General features: G+C 42.0%; 1 protein-coding gene and 1 long non-coding RNA gene across 2 annotated transcripts; one reads left to right on the top strand and one right to left on the bottom strand.

The window, feature by feature from the left end:
* Positions 1–900: 900 nt before the first annotated feature.
* reps1 (RALBP1 associated Eps domain containing 1) lies at positions 901–18,014 on the bottom strand. The gene is given in 20 exon segments (XM_063902330.1): positions 901–3,449; positions 3,527–3,632; positions 3,725–3,882; positions 3,975–4,064; positions 4,224–4,415; positions 4,604–4,802; positions 4,939–4,999; positions 5,280–5,381; positions 5,530–5,617; positions 7,050–7,130; positions 7,494–7,549; positions 7,552–7,614; positions 8,071–8,225; positions 8,869–8,932; positions 9,019–9,181; positions 10,939–11,069; positions 12,316–12,478; positions 13,023–13,252; positions 14,579–14,702; positions 17,283–18,014. Coding segments are annotated over 20 exon segments (2,448 nt in total). The 5' UTR covers positions 17,436–18,014; the 3' UTR covers positions 901–3,380.
* On the top strand, positions 7,526–13,526 carry LOC134877002 (uncharacterized). The gene is made up of 3 exons (XR_010167513.1): positions 7,526–7,638; positions 10,725–10,850; positions 13,047–13,526. It is a non-coding gene; the product is annotated as an uncharacterized LOC134877002 (long non-coding RNA).
* Positions 18,015–18,770: the final 756 nt, after the last annotated feature.

Below are 18,770 nucleotides of genomic sequence, written 5' to 3'. Positions count from 1 at the left end.
ATTACTGGAACCAAAATACGTCTATCTTGCAAATGGGTCTGCATTTATACATCTGCTGACGTGGAAAACTTCAACAATCTACCTTCTTTATTTAACTATAAATACCTTAAAGTTGGTGCACAGAAACAGGGGAACAAACACCTGCTGCATTACAGATTTGATATGGTTTTACAGCTCAAAAACTAAAGCTCATCAGGTCGTTGTGTGATGATCTGCAAAAATGATCTCAGCTGCTTCCTGTTGGCTTTGATTATCCTGAGGTTTCTCTGGAATTTGATGAAGGGTAATGAGTCGAGTTTTAATCGACGATGTGCCGCTACTGTCCTTGCATCAATCGCTGCAGTATTGAACTCTTCCTTCTTCTGGTTCTGTTTAAAGTAGAAAGTCCGACATTTTATTTTGATATCATTTATACATTATGTCTCATGTTTAATAGAAACAACTTCTGGAAACATAAAAGATTTTAAAAAAAATACATTTAACAGTTAAATCAAACAGGCTGACCAAATAAGGTATTGCTGCGAATTAAATAATGACTTTTTTGAAGAACACATTTGTTTCTGGCTTTTGCTCCTATGAATCTTTGCATCATATTAAATATTCATGACTGAAGTAACAACCAGTTTAATTGAGGGGAAAAAAAGGGGTTTTAGAAACATAAACTCATAAAATCTGATTCATCAGGACTGTCTCTAAGAAATGAACCCAAAACTGCTGATTAAAATACTGCTTTTTAAAACTTCGGGTGCACTTTCAATAAGTAAAACCGGTACGGAGTTAACTTCAAAGAGTAAAATAACCCCCAATAAGTGCGTATTCATACCATACCTTCACTCTTATGAAACAATCTGTAGAGAGAAAACATTTTCCAGAGCCAAACGACAAAGATAGAGAGCAGTGTTTAAAATATTGTGCCGTTTTTATTTTTGTGTAAAAATCACACAGCTGCTAGTTGACTCTGCAGAGATACAGTACATCCATGCAGTTAAACATCTAGGATCCCACAGCCAAGAGAGAAGGAATTAAATAGAATATTCTTTCGCTGTTAGTCAGCAATTAATGCAAATGTACATATGAGTCCAAAAGTGTGTATCATATACAATATACAACACAGATCTGGGAGCAAATAGTATTCAAAATCCCATCAAAGACTCAGAGGTGATTGCTTCTGCCTGCCTGGATTGCCTTTAAGGGTGAACGGGGAGCTGTTGTGCTAGCAAACATAAATCAATCCTGCATGAAGGTTTTTGAATAGGGTTTCGAATGGTATTAGTTCCAGGTCTGGAAACGATATAACACACACACGCACACACACCAAGAACATCATCGTCCTCAACAGCAGAAAAAAGAAGGCGAGCCTTGATACGACAAGGAAGAGAGGTCAGTCAGCCACAGTGGAAACCTGAACGCCAGTCGGGGAGTAAGGCTTTTAGAAGAACAGATTCTTCAGACACACAGGAAGCTCCGGGGACAAAACACTTATAAAAAATAATTAACCCAACAAGACTTTTAGGATACCGGCACGAAAAACCTTCCAGTTTCCAAGGTGAAGAAATAAAATGAGTGGTTCATTATTTTTCTTCTTAAAGCATCCTCTTTTTTTTTTAAATACGCGTGAAAGACAACATGCAAGAGTTAAAAGAAAGCAGGAAGAGGGATGTAACAAGTAAAAATACAAAGGAGGAGGAGCGAGGGGCGGGGTTGGGTTCAAAGTGCAGTTGGGTCATTCAGGTCTCCTTTTCTGTCGACTGGTCTCCGTCTGTAGTGAGCTTCAACTACACCTTGCCATGGTCACATGTTGCACATTTAGGGTGAAAGTGTCCTGATAAAACACTGATCTGGACTTCCCTCTGGAACCAGGGGGGGAGCAGGGGAAGCCCCAGAAAGAAAGAAAAAAGGCCGATTGAATCACAAACATACAGTAAATGGTGTTCTGGAAGATCTACGATACAAAAACCAGAGTATGCTGCTCACACAGTTGCTACTATCATAGTACAAACAGCTAAGTATAGTTGTGAGGATGTATCGCCCGTACTTGCATAGTGCCATCTGCCCGATCAGAAAACCGCTGAGTTTCTCAAACCAACATCTGTAACTCTAAATCTGTGCATGCGTGTTTGCTGATCACGAGAAAAATTCTTCATAAATTTTGCCCCCTGCAGTGCAGCAGCTGGAAAATCTTCAAACCCTTCAAGTGAACGTGTGTTTGGGCTGGTATCCCGTCAATGTGAAAGTAAAAGATTGGAAATAACTGCAGCAACTGAAGAATAAAGGTTTAAAAAAAAAGAAAGCTGAGATGTTCACACACGAGAGAAACCTGAAGGAAAGAAAGGAGGTTGCATTTCTATTTTAAAAACACAGCCCGAATAGAGGCGAGGGAGCGGAGTTCAGTCATTTGGCATAAAGTTTAAACCATTCAGTCACATCAAACCCCAAACACTGTGTAACATGAAGAGAAACAACACATTCACTCACTCTCTCACACACACACACACGTAGACTTCAAGGGGGCAGTAAGAAGAGAGAGGCGGGCTGAATTCATGTCACAGGATGCGTCAAACAAAAACAAAACAAGCCTTCACCATGATTTAGCCGTGTAAGGCCACACACACACACGCACACACACCCACTGTTTTTAATGGAGACGGGCTACACCAAACTCCAGTCACTTTACCATTCCTGCTTCCAGGCAGATGTAGATGACTGGTGTAGATGTTTTGAAAGCCTCAAAGCTAGCCACTGCTAAGCTAAGCTAATCACAGACTCCATTTCTGTCAATGATATGGATCTTCTCGTCTAACTCGGAAAGAAAGTAAATAAGTATTTCCCCAAAAATACTACACTGCTTCCTTAAAATGTGCCTGATTTTTCATAGGAGTTTGGTGTGGCGGAGTCCGTACCCCAAGACAGATCAAACACATTGGTGCTAGCTTCAAGTAATCACTAAACAGGAACACAGCCACACACAGACACAGCCACACAAACACACACACCTTTCTTCTTCAGACATTCACAAAGTGATAAGACACCAGCAGTTTTGTCTTCAGACAGCACTCGCAGTTTTGTCCGCCACTCCTAACCGTTTCTCAGAAATTGAAAAGTGCCAGTTTGTGTAATCTCCCCCCCCCACCCCATGCTCCTTTCACCTCCTTCTCCTCCTGGTGAATCTGTGCTCTCAGGTGCTTCTGGTTTACGATGTGTGTGTGTGATGGAGCGTTTGAGTTTTAACGGAGCACCCTGCAGGGGGTCGGAGCCTCCAGGGAAGCTGAGATGGTAGTGGGGAGGAGGGAGAGGTGTAGGTGTGAGGGGTGGGGAGTCACAACGAGAGCCACAGCCTCGCTTCAGATAAACTACAGCAGGAGTTTTCCTCCTCATGTTGGTTAAAGATGAGAGAAAGGTCTGAGCTGCTCCAGTTGCACTTCCAGGGATATCCTCTCTTCAAGCAGGTCCTGGAAAACGCGAGGAAGTTAGGAGTGTTTTTTTGTCAGAGGGAAAGATAATTACATCTCTTTATAATCATGCTTACCTTCAGCTGTTGCTGCAGTTCACTGTTAAGTCGTGCCAACACTGTGTTCGTCTCCTTGTTTCTTCTGATAGAAGCTTGAATCGCCTTTTTGTCCTTTCCAACCGACCTGAAAACACACAGATATGCAGTTTGTACTTCAACATGATAAAAAAAACAACTCACATTAAACAAAATCTTCCTAAAGCCATGTTTTCCTACCTGGGGATGGTGGGCTGAGTGGCCAGGACGGCAGCTATGACGTTGGATTTCTGCGGGCCGGGTTGCTCGTCCTCTGGTCGCAGCTCGTCTTCAGATTTCAACCTTCGGCGCACAGGTTTGGGAGGCGGGCCTAACGGACCAGACCCAGAACATTTGGCCTGATCGGGAAGCAAAAGTAAATAGTATATTGAATATCTTCGGGTTAATGATTGATGGTGGAACTAGACACGTATTATAGAGGTTTACTTACGGAGCTGACAGTAGCTGGGACCCTCTCGTCTGCCTGGCCGTCACTCTTCACTGTTCTTAAAGGGCCGGCGCCCTCTGAAGGCTTCTCCACCTGTAGGAGGATAAACATATCAAGTTTAACTCTGAGCTTTACACCGCAAACACATGTTGGGAAACACGTTTGGTAGTTGTTGAGGGTGACAGTATTTGTTGAAAGTCTTCTGTGAAAAACCTCCTGGAAAAACAGACACACACTCCGGGGACGACCTACCTGTCCCGGCTCACTGTGGATGTCGACGTCCGGCAGGCTGGAAGGCTGGTCAGTCGCAGCGAAGGCCTGAAACTGACTGAAGTCTGCGAAATTGGGCTGCTGGGGAATCTGGGGGGAGGTGGTGGTGAGAACCGTAGGGCCACCTGGTGCAACCTCAGCCTCCCCGCGAAGCCCGGTGTGTGGCGCTGACGACTGAAAAAGAGGGACGGGAGGGGTGAAGGCCTTCATGTGAAATAATAAAAATCACATACAGGAGTTTTTTCTGACAACTAATTCAATAAAAACATATGCAGACAAGGAATAGGTATACAGATCTCAGTGTAATTGATTCAAACCCTATATACTCTTTGTAAATCAGGATGTTTTTCTGTCCCTCTTACCTGTGTGGGTAGGGGTCGCGGAGGCACGGCGGGCGGGTAAGCTATGGCTGAGGATGGTGGTTGTCCTGCAGCGGTCACGACGGCGAAGGTGCGGTTCATGTCGAGAGACGAGGAGCGAGAGTGAGAGGCGTGCGGGCGGGGGGGAGGCGGAGGAGGGGCTACTACCTTCAGAGTCTCTGGAGACGTCCCCGAATGAGACCTGGACACAAATGTTTTTTTGAATTAGGGACGAGATATGAACAAATTCTCCCAAATCTGTTCCCAACGAGTCATGTTTGGAGAGCTGGTGCAACAAAGGTCAAACAATACAAACAAATCAGAGGGAAAATACTGACCTTTGTCTTGTGATTGGCTCCTGGTCTGAGGTGAAGGAGTCTGAACTGCTGTAGCCGTCACCTTTAAAAAAAGGTAGAGAAATCACACATCCCATAAACATCTAATCAAAGCGTCTCAAAGCATGTGAAGACATTTTATTCCAGTGACCTCAATGTGATTCATGACTTGGAAATAATGCTAAAGAATCTCAGGCTGGATGGTCTGCAGTGCAGTTGCATTGTGGGTAACGTAGGCACCAGGTTGCGACAAGGAAGACATTTTTTGTAAGGCACAAAACAATAAATTGATGGAGTTTTTTCTCTTAGCATCTCCCTGGCACAGCAGCCCGTCCTTTACTCACCTACAGCGTTGGCGGCTACAAACTTCATGGATGACGGTAGTTTGGCTTCTTCGGACAGTTCTGGAGGTTTAGCCAGCAGCGGACTGGTCGGGTGGTTGTGGTCTGAGAAAAAACAAATGTTAAGTCAACTCCTACCATCCTTCCTTCATAACTTGCTTTATAACTTGCTTATACACCGTTGTAGCACACACGTTATGCTAGAAACTACGCTCATTTATGCAATTTTGAAATACTGCAATGGACTTCTCACCGCTGCCGGTCCTCTTCAGCTCCATCTCCTGCATGTGGATCTTACTGGGTGTCATCCGGATGGGGACCGGGTGGACAATGGCCGTGTCCTGAAGAAAAGATAAAAGGGACAGGAGGTGAGACAGACAGATTTTCTGAAGGGAAAGAGAGAGATATGTTTTAAAGAAGGAGATACGTTTGTAATCCTGACCAGGCTTTCCTCCTTCTGCCACTTGCATTGATTTGCATTTGATAACTCATTTGAAAAGTACCTAATGCAATCAAAGTGAGATTGGAATTGGAATATTACTGCAGTATCGGAGTCTTTTAACGTACTAAAAAGTAGCTTTACTTTGTGCAACTGAACCTTAAGTACAGGTACTGAAATCTGAGTTTTTGCCATTCCAAAGATTTAAGGGGGACATGTTACACCCTTGTTCAGGTGCTGCTCAGTATTCATTTGCTGGGATTTCTGCCCAGAATTTCAAGGCACCCTGAAGCACTCTTTAAAAAAATGCAGACTCTTGCTTTAGGGAAAATAGTGGTCGTCAATACTGCAGTTTTTCACCTGATTTATGGTCCAGAGCTATGAGGACATTATTGCTGTAAGGAAAATGATGCCTGAGGGGCAAAAAAAGGACTGAGACACTTCAACAGTAAATGAGAAAGCACCACACACGTGTAAGTACTTACAGCATTTGACCATACACGGACAAATGTATCTGTGACAATCTGCAAATGCATTAGTGATCAAGTGATGTCCAATAGAAGCTAAGCCAGCCAAGTCAAAACACACACTGGGCGCTGCAGCAGACTGAACTTTGAAAGAACATCATGCAGAGAGAGAGAGAGACAGAGAGAAAGGAGAGAGAGAGAGAGAGAGAGAGAAAGAGCTGTGTTTCCAAATAACCATCAGAAAATATGTCAGAAACGGCAAAATTCAATAAAACGTCATCTTTCTAAATATGTTTTTAAGCAGGCTTGAGGTTTTTTTTGCTTTTCTTGAAAATCAAAAGTAGTTTAAGTGCCAGTAGGGATATGGAAACAATAAAATGGAGTACTGATGTGGCCAACATCTAGCTTGCAGTACTCAGTAAATGCATTAGAAAAGTATCTTTGTCCATAAAAACATCTTGAAACATGGCCGTTATTATCTTATTATAGACCTGAAAACCTCTCCCCGTGTTGCTCTTGTAAATGGGTAAGGTGGCCTTGTTTTGTTTCCAATTTCCAACCTTTTACTCCGTTTGCTTGCCATTTATAAATGATCTTATACTACGATCTTCTGACAAAACTACATTTTGCGTTTGTTTAAATGTCCCGTGACAATTGGATGGAAACACAGCTAGTGTGAGAGAGAGTGAGAGTTAGAGAGAGTGAGAGAATGAGAGAATGAGAGAGTGAGAGAGAGAGAGATAGAGAGAGATAGAGATAGAGATAGAGAGAGAGAGAGAGAGAGAGAGAGCGAGCTCATGGAGATCCAGAGAGGGTTAATGTCTGTCCATTAATGGTGAAACCATGCATACTAAGTGATTGACTTACAGGGTCAGCTGGTGCAATGTTAGAGTCAAATTGGGTCAGAGTTTGTGAGCTGGAGGAGCGCTCGCTAAACGTCTCCCACTGCTGCAGGAGACAGACAGACAGTGAGAAAAAACATGTCAGTCAGCCAGTGCAGTGACATCACACATTTACATCATCAGCCCGAGCCGCGTCCGTCGTGTGACATCATCGGCCATCGATGTGACATCATCGGCGGGCGTGGAAACAACAGACTTCCATACAGAACAGCACAGGAAGTGAGAGAAGAGGTGCTGAATTATCAGTAATTATGTTTGATAATGAAGAGGATGAAGTAGCAGTCAAATCATGATGGATGGATAAAGAAAAAAGCACCCGTTTACCCTTGAGGAATTAATCATGATGATCAAATGCAAACACAGCAAAGCAAACAAACATGGAGCAATAAGTTATGTGTGTGTTGGGAACCTCGCTGTTCTGGTTCATCTCGGGCCAGGCCTGGTTGAGTGAAGGCATGGAGGGGACTTGTTGGGGGTGACCTCCACCGGGGAGCCCGAGTACCCAACGTCAGCAGCCTGGTCCGGGACCTCTGAACACCGAAAAATAGACAAAGGTAAGCCATGTCATTTCACATCAAAGAAACCCAGATAGTAAATAATTAATAATGTGTTTCGTTATTTCTTTAGAAAGTTGCAAATCATTTTCTTGCTAGTTTTTGTTTTTGGTTCTTAAAAACGGTTTAATTGTTGAAGGACAGAAATACTCAGTTTTCCTCTTCTAAAACTAAAGTGTAATTTAAAAAATAGAAGGGCAAACAATGGAAAAAACTTAATATTATGACAAGATTATAACGTTGAAAGGGCAGCAGAAACCTACAGCAGCTCCATTATAGAAAGTACTTTATCACCCCAGTAAATTTATAGATTTACTACAACTGCAGTGCTGTAACCTCACAGGCTTTAAGAGGCCCGAGGTTGGGACATTATGGGAGGTAGGAACACAGCCAGAGGGAAAGGGAGGGAGAGGGAGGGGAGAGGCTGCGGACCTGCTGAGTCATCCAGGTCAATCAGCTTTGGCATCAGGCTCTCTGGCAGCTTCTCAGGGAGGTCATATCCATTTTTCCTGGCCACGACCAGGTGAAAGGCGGCGCAGAATTCATCCAGGGTGAGCGCCCCGTCTTTATCGAAGTCTGACAGCTCCCTTCAAAACACACATGAGACGTTGGTGAGTCTGCAGTGCTCACAACACGACTGTAGCTACACCAGTGACCCTTTCTCAAAAAGTGATCAGCTGCCTGTTAAATAGAAATGATCTGCCCCACATCAATCAAAAAGTGGATCTGCTATTGCTATGCCAAGTTCACACTAGAGCTGAACACACCATTTACTGACAAATATATGACGTTTATAAACTGTTATGAGTTAGAGACACTAATAGAAACCAGTCCTGCTCAGACACATTTGGGAAAACCATAACAGAAAAGTGTCCCAACAAAAATAAGCCTGTAATAACAACCGGAGCTGACAGCTTCTTGATTTAGTTTTCCTCTCATATGTAGTATTGAATTGAGCAGCCATCCAGGAACATTTCCTTCCCCTTCAAACAACGGCCTGTTGATGGATTTGGGTTCAGTCACTGGATACATTTTGAATTTATCCTGCAACTAATTTATCAAGTACAAGAATTCCCCTTTTTTATTTGTACAGCCTCCCATTGATCAGAAAATGCCTATTTTTCTCACATATTGAACAGGTAACATTTACGTTACTGTCATCCTGCCCTGAGATATGATGTTATGGTATCATATACCACTAAATGTCATCAGGACAGAGTGTTGACTCACCAAATATGTGACAACTCTAAAATGGGTAGTTTTGATTTGGTAAAGAACTCTTTTGCAGACGAACCTGAAACACAAAGGAACAGACGGTTAAATCAACCTCTTTGTTGTTCACTAAACTCCTGTTGTGAGGGTTGTTCTGCATTCTCCTACCAGGTATAAAGCCGTTGAGGTCTGGCTGGATGGTTTTAAACTGGTTAATATAATACTGTCTCTGCTCGTCCGTGATCTTCCACGGATCATCGTAGCCGCTGGTCTGTCGCTGGATCTCATTGGTTGTTGCTCCTGAGGCCACCGTTCGTATCGTTGTGCTTTCCTATGGGAAACCACAAGGGAGAAGCATTAGAGAAAACAGCCCTGGTTAAATATACACGGTTAAGTTTCTCCCTTGTTTCTCCAGTGCCTATGTGTACTGTGTGCATTTATCTGGCCACAGTTTGGGCTGTACAGACGTGAAACTGTAACGTATGTATAACATTTGACAAATCAACACACTGTGAAGTTACTCTATCAAACAAAGGGGTGTTCTTCAAGGAATTTGGACTAGTAGGACAGTCAAAAGCCCATCATTAGATCCCATTAATCATCACATATTTGACATTTAATTACGTTACTTAAGAAACAAAAGATCCGCATGACGTCCGTCTGAAATCAGACACTGGGAGCAGAGGTTAGTTTTCAACTTTGCCTAAACAATGTCACACAAGAGTTTAGGTCTAGCAGCGCAGGCAGATAAAACATTGATATAAAATGTTAGGACACCACTTAAGCTAGTAAGCTATCTTATGTTTGCCATGCCCGATGACTAGGGCTGTAGCGATACACTAATCTCACGATACGATACGATACACGATATTCAGCTCACAATACGATATATATGACGATATTCAGCCAACGATACGATTCGATACGATTCGATATAATTCGATACACTTACATCATTTTCTGAAAGATTTTAAAGGGACAGTGTGATTTTGGTGACATCTTTGGTGAGTGTTCCATTGACTTGGATTGAATTAATTCAACTGAAAACATCAATTACACAATATATGGCTCTGACTAGACAGAGAGTCTACAGCTTGCAAATGCTGGACAAAATGAATCAAAATATGTGGTGAGAAAATTTGTTTCATTTATTGAAACAGTGCAAACTGTAGCTTACAAGCCTTTGAAACATAAGTACATAAAGTGCAGTATCACAATGGACAATGGAGAATTAAAAGGTGCAGCAGGTGGCCGCAGCTTCTTGAGTTCCTCAGTTAGCATTACCTTGTCCGGGTGGTGAAGTTGTAGGTAGGTTCGTAGGTTAGTGGTATTTCCAGAGTATTTCACGTTTGTGTGACACAGCTTGCAAACCGCAATAGTTTTATCTAAATTGTCACTTTCCTTCTTCTTTTTAAACCCGAAGTGCTCCCACACATCTGCTTTTAAGCGCGGAGGTGCTGGGTTAATGTCAGCCGCCATTCTCCTGAACCGCTTCGCACTCACCGCGAGAAGAAGACACACTAGATCTGTGTATCTAGAAATGCTCTACAGCGACACTAGCGGCTGGCTGACGTAATGGGCAGCGAGCAGAGTGCCAGGCGGAACACGGGGGATTTGAATGGGACTAATGTATCGATACTCGCGGCTGAAATATCGATACTTTCTCTGGCAACAAAATATCGATATATATCGCAGGATCGATTATATTGCACAGCCCTACCGATGACACCGTTTCATTTGATAAAAGAGGGTGATGATGATTACACAGCCTGTCAAAATCATTCCATTGTCCTTATCGCAATCCTAACAGGTGATACACAGTATTGTATTACGTCCAAACTTAACATTTATCTGTGATTTCTTTGTCACCGCAGACCCAATTTGCTGTGTGGAAAGACAGATGCTGAAATGTTTTAAGCATCAAAGCCAGAAAGAAAGAAGAAGAAGTGGGAGATTGTTTGCCAACTGAAGAATTTAAAGCCAAGCTACCTCGTCAAAAAGTGAGCTGCACATAATGCAACTGCGATTTACAAAAAAGGAAAATCAATTCTTTATTAAGATGGTGATGGAAGTGTTGGACTGCCCTACCTGGACTGATGAGGGGTGCATTCCTGGGATGGCGCTGGATGGCGGCGTGTCCGCTGTGAAACTGACCCAACTTTCCTGACCCGGAGGCGGGGGCGAGTGAGACGGCCACATCCCTTCACCGGGGACCGGAACTGGAGGGAGGAGGAGAGGAAAACCTACAGTTTCATCTCCATGATCCACAAGTGGTGTTAGGAGAGGATTAGGGCTGCAACTGTCAGTTCTTGAAGGGATCACTTTCCAACCACTTACTACAGTATCCAACACATGTTGTGCTGATCAAAGCATTGCACAGGCTGTGATGTTCCCCTTTGTTCTCCTAATGACTAACTGATGTAACTGCCACTCTCAGCAAACATCATTTATGTACAAGCTGCAAACACCAGGAAGTAATACAAACACAACTAATATGCTCTGTGCTGACTTCTCTGCGAGGTCTGTCTCATTGTCAGTGAAATGTTCATCACTGGTGGCCCAAAATGAGTGAATACCTGCCTCTTCTTTGCAACTGTAACCAAAATATAAAAGCTAGTATGTGTTATTAATCTAAATATGTATAACTGAAAACACTCCACTCCTCAGAGGAGTTATCCTTCACCTTCTGGCCTCTTTTCATCATCTTTAACTTAGAGCGTAAATTAAAGACCGTTCCGCTTGTAGTCCCTGCCGGTCTCCGCTACATGTAAATAAAGAAGATGGCTGCTGCTGGCGAACAGCAGTCTTTCGAATCGGCGTTGGCCGAGACTTTAAACGATTTGGAGTTAAGCTTTTTCAGAAACGTCGACAGTCGTTGGGCTCCATTACCATAACATTTGGCTTACATGAATCTCTCCATCAAACTTTTCAACAACACACCATACACGGAACAGTTGCCCTTGGACTCTTTCCCGTCGCTCTGACTACGTCACCTTCTCCATTGCTCTGATTGATTGTAGCGCTATCCTATTGCGTGCAGAGGGAATTAGATAAGACGACCGTTTATCCCGCCCCTCGGATTGAGCCCTGCTAATTGTGTGTGCCCAGGTTTGCCAGGCTACCGGATGATTACTTTTTCTAGAAATTAATCTGATGATTATTTTGACAATTAAATCAGGAAACAGTGAAACTTGGGTATCTACGTTTCTTAAGAGTCCAAAGTGACAGCTTGAAATGTGATGTTTTGTCTGATCAACAGTCCAAAGCCCTGAGATATTCAGTGAATAATTATATAAAAACAGAAAAGCAGAAATCTGGATCTATGTAGAGACGGGCACAGAAGAATGAAGGCATCTTTTCTAAACAAGCACGAAATTAAAATCGATAAATTGATTGTGCGTCATCTAATTGACGTGTCGCAGCTACAGATTAATTAAATATTCTATAATATCAACGGGATGTTACCTGCTTGTGGTTCTCTGAACTGCGTCCACACCGCACCGGCTGGAGCCACGACCGGCTGTCTGTCTGCGTTCCCTCCGCTGGGCTGCCGCTTGTGTTTCCTCCACGATTGAGGGGAGGTGGGGGGAGACTGGTGAGGGGAGACCACCGGGGACGTTGGCTCGGGCTGGTGACACATACAAGTACAATCAAACACATGAAATATGCATGCCGATTAAAAATACATTCGGTCAACAACTGCAGCTCGAGCGAGAATAACCAACTGTTGATATGCAATGGTATGAAATCTTAATTTCACACAGTGAGGGAACAGAAGTTTGCATAAGTGTCGCCACTACGGTCATATTATGGTTTCACATGTTAAGGGTATTAACTTTCAGATCCAAAAATGACTGCTTCAAAGCTTTGATTATCTGCTCATCACAGATATGGGATGTTCAAGCGACTAGCTATTTCGCAATAGATGCGAATAGGTTACTGACGGGCAACACACTGCTATAGAAAAAGCCATAAGCAGGAAACAGAGATAGTAATTTGAGCTATAAGTAGACAAATACGGACAGGAAAAAACACAGGAAACAGAACAGTATTCCAGTAGCATATCTTTAGTAACTGCTGTACTGTGGGAGGAAGTCAACTGAAAAGTAGTCCTGTTTATATATACATTTATATAGCAGTTAGTGCTGTGTCTATACGAGAGGATTACTAACCTGTGGTTCTATACTTGGTGCCAGGGGCTGGATGACCTCGTGGACAGGAAGTGAAGTGGTTGGTGGGGGTCCTTTCTTGTTGTGGATGACCCTGCCTGGTGGTCTGGGCATCACTGCAGCAGCAGAGGCCGGGTACAGCCCCTGACTGTCCGTGTCCTGGTACAGCGCTGCGTGCCTCGCCTCCGCCTCGTTCTTCCCCACCACGAACCGGGGCAGCGGCAGGTCTTTGACTGAGGAAACAGGAATCCATTCACAGGATTAGAGGAAAGATTACTTTCAAATTGATTCTCGTGTGGTTTAATGCACTAAACTCAAGACAGCGCCCACTCTCTGTTGCACTTAGATCTTCAGATATCATCAGTCTGAAATGTGGAGTGGATTCTAGCCCTGCCACTATAACTATATTATGGGATTATTGATCGATGTATGGGGGGGGACATGACCTCGATCATTTTTGCTGACCTGGATACTCTGTGTTTCTTTTTTTAAATGGATATCAATGAATAAAATGGTGTTAACATCATGATAATGTTGCTTATTGAAAACATGTTCTGGGACAATACAACGTCGAACAAAAGGTCTAAAGAATTCCATCGGTTACTTTTAGATTATGAGTTAACTTTGAAGCAGCTTCATGCTTTAGATTTTAAAACATTTGGGAAATGTCTGGACCGTTTACATTTATTTTCTTTCAATTGTAAGAATAACATTAACTCAGTGGAACATTTTACCGTGGAATAATCAATGTGTCACTTAATTATATCCATGGTTTTAATTCACCAGACCTACATCTAAAAAGGAAGACGATTTCAAAGTCAAGCTGTCTGTACGTTATTCTGCTACGAGGAAGTGCCCTCTGTGTTTCCTCATATTTATATCCAATTATGAAATCATTTCAGCAACTTTATGTCACAATATTTAGGACAAGCAAGTAAGTTCATGCAGCGGGCTACCATGACATCGCACATTGAGGTTGTTATGATTTAGAGGACTCACCAAAGACAAACAGAGATGTTCAGTTAAAGCCTGAAGGCTAAGACTACAGTATTTAGTTAAGATGAATAGAGAACCATTCTCTTTGTCCGCCTGATATCACAAAGATTGTCCTATTGTCTGCCACCAACAGTGTGAAATAGCTGGCATGAAATATATCAAATGATTCCCTATTACATTGCTTTATTTTCCAAAGTAACCATAACGTTTCCCCACACACAGAAATATAAGGAGCAGTGTGTGGTCCAATGTCCTGGTAAAGTACTTCAACAAGTGGAAAGAATGACGCGGGATCGAACACCAGATCTCCACCAGCAGAATAAGACTAGAATGTGCTTTAATTACTTTATGCAGTATAAAATGTGTACACTGAATGCACACTTTCAGCATCCAGCACACAGAAAAACAAGCTTTACTGTTATAGTGGAAAAAAAACTATTCTGACACAAAAAGCTTTGAGACCACTGTTACTTTATATGCTGGTACTGAGAGGGTACTTGTTCTTTCCTGTGGGAGGGGAGGTTCTGAATAGGATCAATGGTTACAGTCAGCATGAGACTCACCCGAGTTGAGGCTCTCCACCCTCAGGGGCAGACCGGACTGGGCGATGGCAATGAGCTTCAGAGCGATGTAGAACTGGCTCCGCCCGAAGTGACCCAGCCGAGTGGCTCCACAAAGCTCTGTTATCTAAACCCACAGGGATGAAGAGGAACAGTTAACATTGTTTACATCTGAAACCTTTCTTTTTACAGAACTCGTTATATCCACTTAATGGCACCAAGTTCATTTGACCAGCTGTTTATATTAACTTGGATTATATGTTTTTATTATTCTAATATAATGCGTAGCTTACTATTTATCTGGTGTCAGGTGCCAGGAGACAATGGGTACGTCTACATGATGGTATATATTTTAAATATTCATATATTTTGGGTTTACATGTGTGTTTGTGCCGATGATACACCAGATTATGTGGAAACATCTAGAATTCTTTCAAATTTAAGCATATTCCCAATCTGTAAAACATAGGGGTTAAAATGAAGCATTATCCACCCTTTCAATACTTAGTATTTTATCAACCGGCACTGTTCACACTTAATACTATGTACCTAAGTTCTCCAAACACTAAGTGACGTATTGTGATGTTATTTACTTGCTTTAAGTCATGAACACAGCACAAGCAACAGTGTCATTTGCTCAGCTCACTGGCAGATGTTCAGCAGCCATTAATAAACCTGATTATCACATATTTTGCTTCATTTGACGTCATGCTGAGCAGCTTTGTCCTGAATTTAAGACTGGGCAGCACAACAGAAACAACATGTTTTGTATTTTTTACAGAAGCATGTTTGATAAGAGTGTAAAATATACATAGTGTGGAAGAAGTAACATGTGGATACCAGCATCCTGTGGATATTTAATACCCAGGGATTTAAACTTCATAACATTAAGAGGATCCTTCAGTGCTGTGAGCCACAACACCCACAGCCCGCCACAGCTGACTGATCCCTTTCTTGCTGACAAAGGACTTATTCTGAGTATGTCTGGACAAACAAAGCACCAGCCCCTTCTCTCCGCCTGTTACAACATGACACTGTAGCTGTATGTGTGTATTGGCCACCACAGAGTACGTTTTGAAAGTAGAGGATTACAACACTGCCTAATTCTTCCACCCTGCAGCTTCCCTCGTTGACCTTGAAAAGGATTCTGACTCACAAACTGCAAATATTAGCCTGCCGAGTGAAAAACTAGTCAGGTGGTCAAAGTCAAAAAGGTGTACAGGCATACGTGTAATCAGTTCAGGTCGGATTAAATAGGAGAATGATCAAAACAAGTAACTTTAAAGGGGGAAAATCATGGAAGCTGAATTACTGAGATGGGCAAATAACAACATTACCATAAACCAACATCCATAAGAAACGTTTTCGACATCTTGCTTTATCCTTGAAAGAAAAATGCAGATTTTTCTGGAGGCTGAGAGCGGTCTGACACATTATAAGATATGGATTATGCACACGATGAATTGGCCATATGAGTATACATGGTCTGTGTAAAAGCTGGTTGAATGCTACACCATTTTTTAATTCATGATTTTTGAGACAGTGCGGGTTAGGTTGCAATGTTCATAAATCAAATCGACATGTAGACACTGTGACATTGGCTCTGCATTGTCCTCAATGTCAGCTTAACCCAGTAGGGAACAAAATGATGGATTTTAAAGGAGATAGAAGTCAGGAAAAATAACAAGTCATCTTAAGACTTTTAGCTACTTTAACAGCGTACAATGACACACTGTAAAGAAAGCATTTCTAGTTTGTTTTTCACACCCTTTTTGACATTAAGCCCATTTTTTTGTACACAGTAAGGTTACACATACTGTTTTTTCCTCCCCATTAAACTAGAAGTCTTCTATTCTGCCCCTTCCGTCCTGTCCCATGACCTCTTCAAATTCATTAAGATATCATTTCTGAAATAAACAAGATTTTGACTCCACTCTATACATTAAAAAAGCTCCAGTCAAGTATTATATAAACGTGGTAGGTTTATATGATCTGTTAGAATTTAACATATGTATTTATTACTACAATACTTGTATTTATTTCATTTGACATCCTGTTGTTATTGTATTTTACACACACATATATATGGTGTACTTTTCCTGCATTACTTGCACATTGGTCACTAGCAACATTCTCTTGCTCCCACTATTTTTATGCAATTCTGTTTATTTTTGCACCTTTGTTTCTGTTTTATTTTTGTATATATTTATGTTGCATTGTTGAAGTATACTGGAACTTAAGATTGTCATAACTACACTGTAGGTACTGTTCAATTGACAATAAAACCTGAATCTTGATTTTGAATTGATGGCACTAAGCAGTGATCTGAAGCAAAGGGTTGATGAGGACATCATTTGCTACAACGTTATGTATGGGCACTGTTCAACACACAATCACGAAAATATACTTAAGAGAAGACATGCAAGTGTGTTTAATGGATAGGATGTCAGTTTGAACCTAGATGTTCAGCTAAGGCTAACCATGTTACTAGGCTGCCCACTCTCCTCGGCTACAGCTAGCATTAGCCAGAAGAAGGTGTGTCTCTTTTGCTGCGCAGCATTGCTAACCACCAGGACTAACCACACTTTAACTGGATGACAGGTCAGCTCTGACAGCCATTCAAGTTTGTAAACAAATATCCATATAACATTTCGTGGCCAGCATCGTCACACTTCGGTGATAAAGACACTTGCTAACGCTAGCTTACCTGCAGGACAACTTCGCTGGGTAGCTGGGCCGCCCGGAAAAGGTCAAGAACTCTCCCATTGGAAGCGACTTTTTTGGTGTTGTCCGTGTCGCAGTAAGCGAACAAATCCGAATAATATTTCTGCTCAAAATCAGTCAGCGTTAGGCTTTCCATCGTAGTACCAATCGACCCTGAAAACCGGGCTACTTGGCTGTTGATGAGCCCTTAGCCAATGGCTGGGGCAGGACCAAAAAAAAATGGGCGAGACTTCAAACTTAGCTAGCCTTCCAGCACTAGCTAGGTTAGCAGGAATAATGTTCCCAACGCGCTGTTGTCGTCTGAGCCTACTCTCTGTAAAAGCCCCCAACACTATCTGTTCACAGTGACAGCTACTCACCACTCAAATGAGGAATGTTTTCATACTGTTATTGACTTAGTTAACTTGTTGGGCCAGCCAAGCAAAGTAGCCAACAGCTGGCTATCTGTACTGCGAGCTAACAGCTACCTTGAATCAAAGTCAGTGGCAGTTAACGTTAAGCTAACTAGCAAAGTGCGTCCACCTTCTCAAAGCTGGACAACTAACCGCGTTTATCTCACGTTATAGCGCTTCTTTGTCCCTGTAATCCGTCATGGGATGGTGTTTCTGTGTTTCGCTGGAAACAAATTCCTCAGCGGGGCCGTTAGAAGTAAAGTTTCATGGATTCTTTGGGCTCCTTCCTCTAGTAATCTTAGCCGCCATTCCTACCGCCAGTGTAAAGCCACTCACAGATAAAATACTACTTCCGGTAGGGTTTTTTCAAACTAAAACGGCCGTTGAGCAGTATTTGAATATAGTGTATCATGCACACTATGGTCGTTGGTTGAAGAAGTATCCGGATGCTTTACTTGAGTAAAAGTACCAATACATTATTACTTACCTACTAAACACTAACCGTATAACAAATCACCTCTGGCTGGCAGAGAACTCACTGCTCCATAATTGCTCTTTTGTTAACTGAATTTATCACTTCGCACTGTACATTTTACATTTATATTTAATTTAATATTCCAGTCCTTGTGCATTCAATGTGAACAGTACCCTGCTTTATATGTTGTTAACTGAAAATTGGCCCTTCAATAGTGTTATATTTGTCAGATAACTTATAGATTGTTTATCTTCAGGGCCATCTGTAATGCCGGTTTTATTTCAATGCTTGCTGCTGCAACAATTTCCCAATTTGGGATCGATAAAGTACATCTTATCTTATTTTATCTTAATTACAAGTAAAAGCCCTCCATTCAAAATCTTTCTTGAGTAAAAGTACAAAAGTATTATCAACAAAATGTACTTAAAGAAATCATTGTGCAGAAAAATTACCTTTAAGTGTGTATATTACTATATTTAATTATGTGACATTTCTAATAATATTGACTCTTTTGAGACTAGTCCACTAATTTAATTTTTAGATGTACATTTTGTTAAAGTAGCTAAAGCTATTTAATAAATAGACTGGTGTAAAATTAAATGTT

Source organism: Eleginops maclovinus, chromosome 15, assembly GCF_036324505.1.
Source record: "Eleginops maclovinus isolate JMC-PN-2008 ecotype Puerto Natales chromosome 15, JC_Emac_rtc_rv5, whole genome shotgun sequence".
Lineage (NCBI taxonomy): Eukaryota > Metazoa > Chordata > Actinopteri > Perciformes > Eleginopidae > Eleginops > Eleginops maclovinus.
This window is presented reverse-complemented; position numbering and strand designations above follow the sequence as displayed.